General features: G+C 44.2%; 1 protein-coding gene across 1 annotated transcript; it reads left to right on the forward strand.

Moving 5' to 3' along the window:
* Positions 1 to 443: 443 nt before the first annotated feature.
* Positions 444 to 5544, forward strand: RSKR (ribosomal protein S6 kinase related). Its single transcript, XM_060133365.1, is given in 13 exon segments — positions 444 to 500; positions 870 to 902; positions 904 to 1131; positions 1227 to 1310; positions 1443 to 1511; positions 1856 to 1925; positions 2161 to 2265; positions 2447 to 2487; positions 2744 to 2771; positions 2882 to 2971; positions 3059 to 3147; positions 3274 to 3384; positions 3822 to 5544. Coding segments are annotated over 13 exon segments (1230 nt in total). The 3' UTR covers positions 4047 to 5544.
* Positions 5545 to 10219: the final 4675 nt, after the last annotated feature.

Raw genomic sequence — 10219 nt, forward strand, 5'->3', positions numbered from 1 at the left:
TAAAAAAAAAAAAATCATTTAAAGAGAAAAAATATATTTTAAATTTGATGCTGGTTTTTTTTTTTTTTAATTGTATTGAGTGCATGGTTTCAGCCTATATCCTTTTCTCCGCATCAGTCCAAGACACCTAGCTGCCACCCTAATGAGGGTGGCTTCTTCCCTCCTGCCTGAAGCTGTGTCACAGATACTTCCCAGCTCTGACGTGACATTGGTCCCAGGCTGATAGGTCTCTGCACATTTTAGTCCTGGCTATAAGCCATTCTTAACCAGGGGCGATAGCATTTGGGGATAAGGGTGAGGTTTGGCTGCATCATTTGCATCTCTAGTCATGAACAACAAGGGAAAGAGGCGGGGCTCATGTGTAATGCAGCATCAGGGGAGGAACTGCTTATGTAACTGGGACAGCAGATTTAGCGGGAGAGAGGAGGCGCAGAGGCTTGGGGATGGGAGCAGTGAGTTGTCGGAAGGGGCAACATGCCCAGATGGCTGCTCCTCATAAGGTAGGGTGTGGGGCTCTGGCAGCTTGTTTAGGGGAGGTGAAAGGCATGAGCTTGAGGCCTGGGAACTGGTAATAACAGTGTTGTCCACTGTGGGGGTGGGGCAGGGAGGTGTTACCATCAAAGTATTTATGGTAGGTGCAGTACTGAATCTCTGATGCCTTATCGGGAAAATATCCAAGTATTACTTTCCTAGAGGATTTTAATTGTGTGCAGGAAATCCAGACCTTGGCGTGAAGCAAGGACAGTAGCAATTTTGCCTGGGGTTCAAATTTACATCTCTAGGGTTGAGATTTGAGGGAGTGCCTGCTAAATGGGCAGAACCTGTAATGCCCCAGGGGCAGCAGGTTTAGTGGCTCCCTTGGTTCTCAGCAGGGTGGCAACATCCAGGGCCCCTGGGTCCCCCTGGGTCTGAGGCTAGAAGAGCCTCTGGCCAGGTGTGGGGACCACCAGGTCAGGTCTGAAAGAGTTGCTGTGGGGACTACAGGGGCATCAGTTCCTGCACCAGGAGCCCCTGGAGCCAGCCCCACTGCTAGTAGAGAAGCCTCTGCCTGAGTGGCCAGTGCCTCAGTTCATCAACCTCTTTCTGCCGGAGTTTCCTATTAGGCCCCTTAGGGGGCATCAGCAGCTGAAGGTAGGTCAGTGGAATCCCTGGAAGGGGTCTCAGTCTTGGGGAGAAATCTAGAAACAATCAGTCTCAACTGCCTTGTTCTCCACTTCTCTGTACAGATTTTAGGCCTTGTGGCTAAAGGCTCCTTTGGAACTGTCCTCAAGGTGCTAGACTGTGGCCAGAAAGCAGTATTTGTGGTGAAGGTAGGGACCTAGATACTCTTCCACATTATTCTCTAGTCCCTGCCTCCAATCTTTATTCCAGAAAGGTTGGGAGGAATAAACAATTTAATACACTATTCCCCACTAGGAGTCATCACTCCTCTCCTTTTATAGGTGGTGCCCAAGGTAAAGGTCCTACAGAGGGACAACCTGAGGCAGTGCAAAGAGGAGGTCAGCATCCAGGTATGCACAGAGCCCTGGAAAGGATCCTAGGAAGAACCAAACCACAGGCGGAGAAAGCACCTTTCTTGTCCAACTGTCCTGCTTTTCCTGACTCTGACCCCTCCCTCTGCTTCAACCAAGAGATCCCAGGAAAAGTAGCTATCAGTAGAGTAATTCTAGGTCCTGCCAGGGAAATCTCTCCAGCATGTCCAGTGTGTTCCTTAGTACTGGGATTACCAGGCAGGCAACCTGTACTGAGAGGTGGGGCAACAGCTTCCTTTCTGCACAACAAGGTAAATCCTGACTTCTTGGCTGCCTTGATCCTCAATGACCCTGATCCTAACTTCCTGTTTTCTTGTCCATAGCGACAGATCAACCATCCTTTTGTACACAGTTTGGGGGACAGCTGGCAGGGAAAACGGCACCTCTTCATGAGTGAGTGACTGGATTCTCTCCTCATTCCCAGGGGTCCTTCTACCATACTCCCCACCTGAGATTACCCATCCCTTTGGCTTGTTCTGCCTTTGCTCTGTTCCCCTTTTCATAGTACTTCTCTCTCCCAGAGGGAGAGGGAACAGCAGGTGGCATCAGTTTGGGCAGGAGGCATACGATGCCTTGAGCCCAGGCATAGTAGCCCCCAAATACTGCCTAGACTTCTGTTACTTTGCAGTGTGTAGCTACTGCAGCACAGATCTGTACTCCCTGTGGTCCGCTGTTGGCTGCTTTAGTGAGGCTTCCATCCGCCTCTTTGCTGCTGAGCTGATCCTGGTGCTGTGTAAGTGAAACAGGAGTGGTAATAGAAATGAGGGAAGAATTAAGCAGGGAGGGAGGCAGAAGAGAATTGATATTAACTCTGGAGGTCAAAGAACAGGGATAGGAATGAGGTGGGAGCTATCAGGGAAATTGGAAGGACAGGAGAGCTTCAGCACACACCCCACGCTTGCTGTCATCCACAGGCTATCTCCATGACTTCGGCATCATCCATCGAGATGTGAAGGTAGTTAAATGCTTTTTCTTTTTGTTTAAGGAGGGACTTCAGTAAGATGTTCCAACAGGTCCAAGAAGGTGGGAGGAGCTGCTGAGAACAGTTGACCTTGGGGCCCTCATGGGTGTTAAGGATTTGGGCAAGGGCCCTCCAAGTATAGACTTGGATGCTGAGCTAGGGCATCTTCTTCAGCTGGGGGGTATAGTATACATGATGAAAGAGGACTGAAAGGAAGAGGATGAATAACTTCTCACCTGTGATTTTTCAGATGGAGAATATCCTTCTGGATGAACGAGGTAAGTCCTTTTCTTTTCCTAGTCCCAGAATGAGAGGTACCTCTGTTTGGAAGTAAGTCATGGCTGATGAGGGTTGGAACAGAGTGGTGCTGATGGCTTGCTTTTCACAGGCCATCTGAAACTGACAGACTTTGGCCTGTCCCGCCACCTGCCCCAAGGAACCCGAGCCTATACTATCTGTGGCACTCTTCAGTACATGGGTGAGAGAGAAGCTAAAGCTGGTGGGTAAGCATTGGGCAGGAGGATAGCCAACAGATATCAGTGACAAGTATCTTTCATATCCGTAGCCCCAGAGGTCCTGAGTGGAGGGCCTTACAACCATGCTGCTGATTGGTGGTCCCTGGGTGTCTTGCTTTTCTCTCTGTCAACTGGAAAGGTGAGAGAATGGTAGTGATGTTGGGCAGAGAAGATAGGAGTTGCCCTGCGGTGGGAAGAAAGGCCACCTTGGGAAGCCTTGCCTTATTTTTACTAAGCAATGACACCTTCCCACCCCTTAACTCAGTTCCCAGTGCCCGCAGAGAGAGATCATGTGGCCATGTTGGCAAGTGTGACCCACTATGACTCTGTGATCCCAGCTTCTCTTAACCAGGGGCTCTCACTCCTGCTCCATGAGGTAAGGGTGGGCATGACTTTCCTTCTTGACTACAAAAACCATTCACTTCTTTCCCTATCACTGAAGTGATACCCCCCATTCCTCTGATTAATTATTAAGGGGGGATTCCAACTTGATCAAGTACTACCTCACTACTTGCCTTCTAACCAACACTTCAAATTTTATTCGAGTTCCTGGTCTTCCAAAGCTCGTCCCCATCCACAGCAGGTCACTTCTGAGAGAGTGGGCTAGTGCTGCTCTCTTACCACTACTACTACTTTATTCCTACCTTTGCCCCCAGATTAGCCTGTTTCTCCCACTTTTACATATCCTCTACTCTTTTGGGTTCTTCTCCCGGCCCTCCACAGATCCATGAACTTCTTTCTCCTTTTCCAGCTTCTCTATTCAGTCCCTTTCCTATCCCAGTCTCTCATCCTTCATGCTCTATTTCTCTTCAGCTGTTATGCCAGAATCCCCTCCACCGTCTACGTTATTTGCATCACTTCCAGGTCCACCCTTTCTTTCGGGGTGTGGCCTTTGACCCAGAGCTCCTACAGAAGCATCCAGTGAACTTTGTCATGGAGACACAAGCTACCCAGCTCAGTCCATCATCGGAGTCCACGTTCTTCAAGGACTTTGACTGTAACCTGGAGTCCTTCCTGGTGCACCCCAGCCTGGCTTGAGCTCCTCTACTGTAGTTGGGGCTCATCTGGGAACCTGAGGACCTCCTCTGCTGCCAATTCAGTGTGACCACCTTGATGATTCAGTTTGTTTTTACGCTGTAGCCTCTTATCATTCTGTTCCTCTAGGTGTTGGACCAGAGTTCACACTGGGCATTCTGTGGTTGGTAGTCACAATGCCCTAGTCCTTACCCCATCATACAACCCATCTCTCAATTCAACATCTCAGATCAGAGTGTGGACCTTTTCCTTTGTTTCATTTCTCCAGTGTTTATACCCCGCAGTTTTTAGCCAGAATTTTTTCCCACTTTTCCTTCTCCTTGTTTCTGTGCCATGTTTCCTTTTGTGAGCAATAACAGCATTTCATGGGTTCCCAAGGTGCTGCTATTTATGTGTTTAATAGGCTTGTCAGAAGCAGTATGAATGTTTTTCAGAGTTCTCAAAAGCTGGTATTTGTTTCAACCCCTAAATATGCAGGTAAAACATATGATCTGGGGGCTCAAAGTCAGTCTAACTTTTAAAAATTTAAAAAGTGAATCTAATAGCCTACTGTGAGGAAGAGAATAAGTGAAACATGAGTGGGTTAAATGTCTTCTCTAGGGGGTAATTGGAATAGCTATACACATTTTTTCCAAAATAAAACCTCTTTGAAGGACACAAGGATTCTTAAACTGATCACTTCCCTAGATGGCCCAGGTTTCAGTTGGTGATGGGCAAACCAAGGGATTAAGAGGCATGATATCAACCTTGAGATTTAAGATCAGAGATGTAACTCAAGAACCTTTTCCTTTAGGAAAATCATCTGGACCTTAAATCTGTATACATTTCTGGCCTTTGTGACTTCTTTTCATTTTTCTTAAACCAAATTCTTAAAAGTTTCATTTTCGTTATTCTTCAGTTATATCTGATCTCTCTTTCCAAACCAAAGAGAGTCTGGGAAGTATTCTGAGTACTATTTATTAATTTTGTCCCTGGATTAAGCCAGATTTGCCCTGTACATAGCTGGCATTTTATTGGCCTCTGCAGAACTGCTTTTTCTGAATTGTACTTTGGCAATCCATATGAAAATCCCTATGAAATTTAATTGCTGTGGATACTGCAAAGGGTGTTTATCATTATAATTCATAATGTTCTATATAAGGATGCATGGAAGAAATTTTCTCTGAACCCAGTTATTCTTTTCCTGAATTGCTGGTTGGTTTTTACCTTAAAGACAGTAAATATTCAACTGACTCTATTTTTCTTTTCATATTGATGCTAGACCACTTAGAGCCCAGTTTGTGGCCCACTTCCAGCAAGTGTTTAGGACCTCATGTTATGTTTTGTATGCTAGCCACATTCTTGGTTCCATCATCTTCCTTTTTGACCTTTACTTTCCTTATTCTCTTCTCATTTTTCTGTTTTAGTCCTTTTTTTTTTACATCTTACTAGATTATCTCCATCTTTGTAAGCCTTTTAGAATGAAGTTGAGATATAAATAAATAAATGAATGTATCCTTGATCCTTTTGATTATCTCACTTGTTTCTCTTTAGAGACTTTTTAGGCTTTATTACATATTTTTAAAGTTGTAATGACCAGAACTGCCACATTGGATAAAAACCAATACTGGGGGCTTCCCTGGTGGCGCAGTGGTTAAGAGTCTGCCTGCCAATGCGAGAGACACAGGTTCGAGCCCTGGACCGGGAAGATCCCACATGCCGCGGAGCAACTAAGCCCGTGCGCCACAACTACTGAGCCTGCGCTCTAGAGCCCGCAAGCCACAACTACTGAGCCCACGTGCCACAACTACTGAAGCCTGCGTGCCTAGAGCCCATGCTCCGCAACAAGAGAAGCCACGACAATGAGAAGCCTGTGCACCGCAACAAAGAGTAGCCCCTGCTCACTGCAACTAGAGAAAGCCCGTGCACAGCAACAAAGACCCAACACGCCAAAAAATAAATAATTAAAAAAAAACAAAAAAACAATACTGAATACTAGAAATGGGAATCAGTGGCTTCTAAAATAGTAGTTAAGAGTATTAGATTGGGCCTTCCCTGGTGGCTGGGCCCGTGAGTCATGGCCGCTGAGCCTGTGCGTCCGGAGCCTGTGCTCTGCAACGGGAGAGGCCACAGCAGTGAGAGGCTCGTGTACCGCAAAAAAAAAAAAAAAAAAAAGTATTAGATTGGAAGTTAGGAGACCTGGTGCCTAGACTCACCAATAAATATTTCGGTGTCTTTATACAAGTCATTTTAACTCTCTGGACCTAGTTTCCTAATGTATACAACCACTGGTTCTTCATTGTGGGAGATAGGTTTCAGATTTCTGTGATGCTTCTTCAAAGGGCAGATGCAGATGATTTTATGATACTGTGTGTCTGGCCCAGTGTTAATTAATGTTCAGATCGCCCAACATTATATAGCCTCTCTGGTCACAGCAGCATATTGGTTTAAGGTCTTTAGGACATGGTTAACATAATGTCACTAGGGTCCCTTTCCTGGGTCATGTTAGATAGCTTAGAGACCAGGATCGTGTAAGTGTAGTTTGAATCATTTCTTATCAAATGAGGACATTTTTAACATACTCTCTTCAATCAGTGGTGCTTACAGCAGTGTTTCTCAGGGTAGAGTGGAGGCAGTGACAGAAAAAGTTTCACAAAGTATAATTTGAAAAAGCACTGCCTCCACCCCACACCTACCCCAGTTTTGAGATGCTCTTCCCTGGAAGGCATTCTTTCCTGCCACCCTCCACCCCCATTCGGAATCACTGACCTAAAAATAAATACCTTCTACTTATTCACATGAAGTTCATTTAAAAAAATTTGTTTTATATACAACCTGAAATGATCTTTTAAGTTTAGCCCTACATTTTGATTTTTCATTACCTAGAAGAAATCAGATACACTTTTAAGTATGGATATTTTGCTCTGTACTCCCTTCTATCTTTTCTAAGAATTTAAGATTAGTCTTATAAATAACAAGGACCTACTGTATAGCACAGGGAACTATATTGAATGTCTTGTAATAACGTATAATGGAAAAGAACCTGAAAAAGATTTTATATATACACACATATATATATATACCTGAATGACTTAGCTGTACACCTGAAACAATACTGTAAACCAACTATACTTTATTAAAAAAAAATTAAGTCTTAACACCAAACCTTATATTCTTCTTTTAGAAGAGTGTCCTTTTAGTTCTACTCATTGTTTCTTACCTCTAACCTAAGTTACTTTATCATATATTGACCAGTTCATTTGTTCACTTGTTCATTGATTTAACAAACTGGTAATCTCAATTCCATGGTTTACTTCTTTAAATAGAGTCTTCAATGTAAAAGTCTTATCAAAGCTTTTTTGAAAAATTGAATAAAATCACATTCACTGTATTATTAGCCCCTGTTACAGGCTGAATTGTGCCCCCTCCCCATTGATATGCTGAAATCCTAACCCCTGTACTTCAGAATGTCATGGTATTTGGAGATAGGGTCTTTACAGGTGTAATTAAGTTAAAATGAGGTCTTATGGGTGGGCCCTAATCCATAATCCAATATGATTGGTTTCCTTATAAAGCGGAGCGGGGGGGGGGCGCGGAACTTCCCTGGTGGCCCAGTGGTTAAGAATCCGCCTGCCAATGCAGGGGACACGGGTTCGATCCCTGGTCCGGGAAGATCCCACATGCCACGGAGCAACTAAGCCTGTGCACCACAACTACTGAGCCTGTGCTCTAGAGCTCGCGTGCCACAACTACTGAGTCCTGTACCACAACTACTGAGCCCGCGTGCCACAACTACTGAAGCCCGCACGCCTAGAGTCTGTGCTCTGCAACAAGAGAAGCTTCTGCAATGAGAAGCCTGCGCACGGCAATGCAGAGTAGCCCCCGCTCGCCCGCAACCAGAGAAATCCCGCGCGCAGCAATGAAGACCCAACACAGCCAAAAATAAAAATTTTAAAAATTAAAGAAAAGAAAACATTTACATAAAAGATGAATGAATCAATCAAGATAAGAAGTCCAGATGCTTTGAAAGGAAAGATAACATCTTAACCTCATAAATGTTTTATCTTTGTATAGCCAAAGATACCATTAATAAAGTCAATGGACAAAAAATAGATCTAAAGAAAAATATTTGCAATGTGATGGCAGTTAATGTCTAAATACAGAACTCTTACAAATTAGAAAAGAGAAATAGCCTATTTTTTTAAAAAGGACATGGAATATGAAGTGATGAATGAGTTAATTAGATCTATATCAGTTGACTTAGAAGGCTCAATACAAGACATTGAGTGGGAAAAAAATGCAGAAGTGTAAGAAATGATGCCATTTCTGTAGACGACTCTCAATGCTTACTTCCCCTCTGCGTGTGTGTGTGTGTGTGTGCAAGAGAGAGAGAGAGAGAGAATGAAAAAGAGAACCTGGGAGGGAGAGGGGAGTAATGCAAATGTAATGAGAAGAGGAAAAAAAAGGCACTAGCTCTCAATCCCAGAGACCCCAGTCTGCACGTCAATTAATTTGGGTAAAAAAAAAACCGTGTGTAAATAAAAACAAACAAAATCCTTGTGTGTGTGTATACATATGTTGTTGTTGATTTTTGGCCGCATGGCTTGTGGGATCTTAGTTCCCTGACCAGGGATCGAACCCCGGGCCCATGACAGTGAAAGCGCCGAGTCCTAACCACTGGACCACCAGGAAATTCCCTGCATATGTTTTTATAAAGGCATACACACTATTCGTTACCTCAGGCAGGTAGAATGGATGGGGGAGGCTGTGCCTTTAATATGTCTTTGCATTGTATTGTTTCACTTGCTACAACGAGCATCTCTTATTTTTTATAATTTGAAAAACGCCAAATGAAAAATATGCAGGGAGTTCCCTGGTGATCGAGTGGTTAGTTAGGATTTGGCACTTTCATCTCCGTGGCCCGAGTGCAATCCCTGGTTGGGGAACTGAGAGCCCGCAAGTCACGGAGCATGGCCTCCCCCACAAAAAAAATTCATGCAAAACAACACCAACAAACTAATTCTGCTTATGTTGCCTATTTACAATAGTATTGTCCCTCTCGTCTACCCTCCATATCCCTCCTAATTTGCTGCTGGAAGCACTGTATCTCTTCGGTTACTCACCTGGCATCTGACATACCAACTGCAACAAGGACTAAGCATTCCAAGTCACACTTTATATAATACAAGCTTTTACTACTGGCACTTAAGAGTTTTCTGTCTTGGTTTTTCTGCCCCTTTCACCCTTGTTTTATTTGTTGGACCTTTTTGATTGACCAGAAGTACATATACCTTGGGATTCCCTCTGCTAAGTCTGGGGGAATCCCAGGCTCAAGTCTGTGTTCTGTTGTCTTTCTCCCAGTTTTCCAGTCAAGCAACTGTTCTCTCTAGCGTCTTTAGGTTGCACCATTATGTTTCTAAAGCGGTGTTGTCCAACAGAAATAATGTAAGCCTCATAAGTAATTTAAAATTTGCTAGTAGCCCCATTAAAAATTAGGTAAAAAGAAACATGAAATTAATTTAATGTATTTTATTTAACCCAATGTATCTAAAATATCATTTCAACATGCAATCAATATTTAAAATAAGATATTTTATTCTTTTCTTTTTTCATACGAAGTCTTCAAAATCTAGTTTGTATTTTACACCTATAATACATCTCAATTTGGACTAGCCACATTTGAAGTGCTCAATAGCCACATGTGGCTAGTGGCTATGGTACTGGACAACACAGTTCTAGAAAAGCCCATCCCCTGAGGGCCCTGAAGTTCGTAACATTATAGTTTTTCCTCTCTGGGTTACTGCCTTTTCCAAATTCATTATGACTTAAGAGTGTAAATAAGGTGCCGTGAGCGTTCAAAGGAACATACTTCATCATAAACTAACTCTGGGGACTTCCCTCGTGGCGCAGTGGTTGAGAATCCGCCTGCCAGTGCAGACACGGGTTTGAGCCCTGGTCCGGGAAGATCCCATATGCCGTGGAGCAATTAAGCCCATGTGCCACAACTACTGAGCCTGCGCTCTAGAGCCCACGAGCCACAACTGCTGAGCCTGAGTGCCACAACTACTGAAGCCTGCGCACCTAGAGCCCGTGCTCTGCAACAAGAGAGGCCACCCAATAAGAAGCCCGTGAGCCGCAACGAAGAGTAGCCCCCGCTCACCTCAACTAGAGAAAAGCCCGCACGCAGCAAGAGACCC

This window comes from Lagenorhynchus albirostris, chromosome 20 (assembly GCF_949774975.1).
Source record: "Lagenorhynchus albirostris chromosome 20, mLagAlb1.1, whole genome shotgun sequence".
NCBI lineage: Eukaryota > Metazoa > Chordata > Mammalia > Artiodactyla > Delphinidae > Lagenorhynchus > Lagenorhynchus albirostris.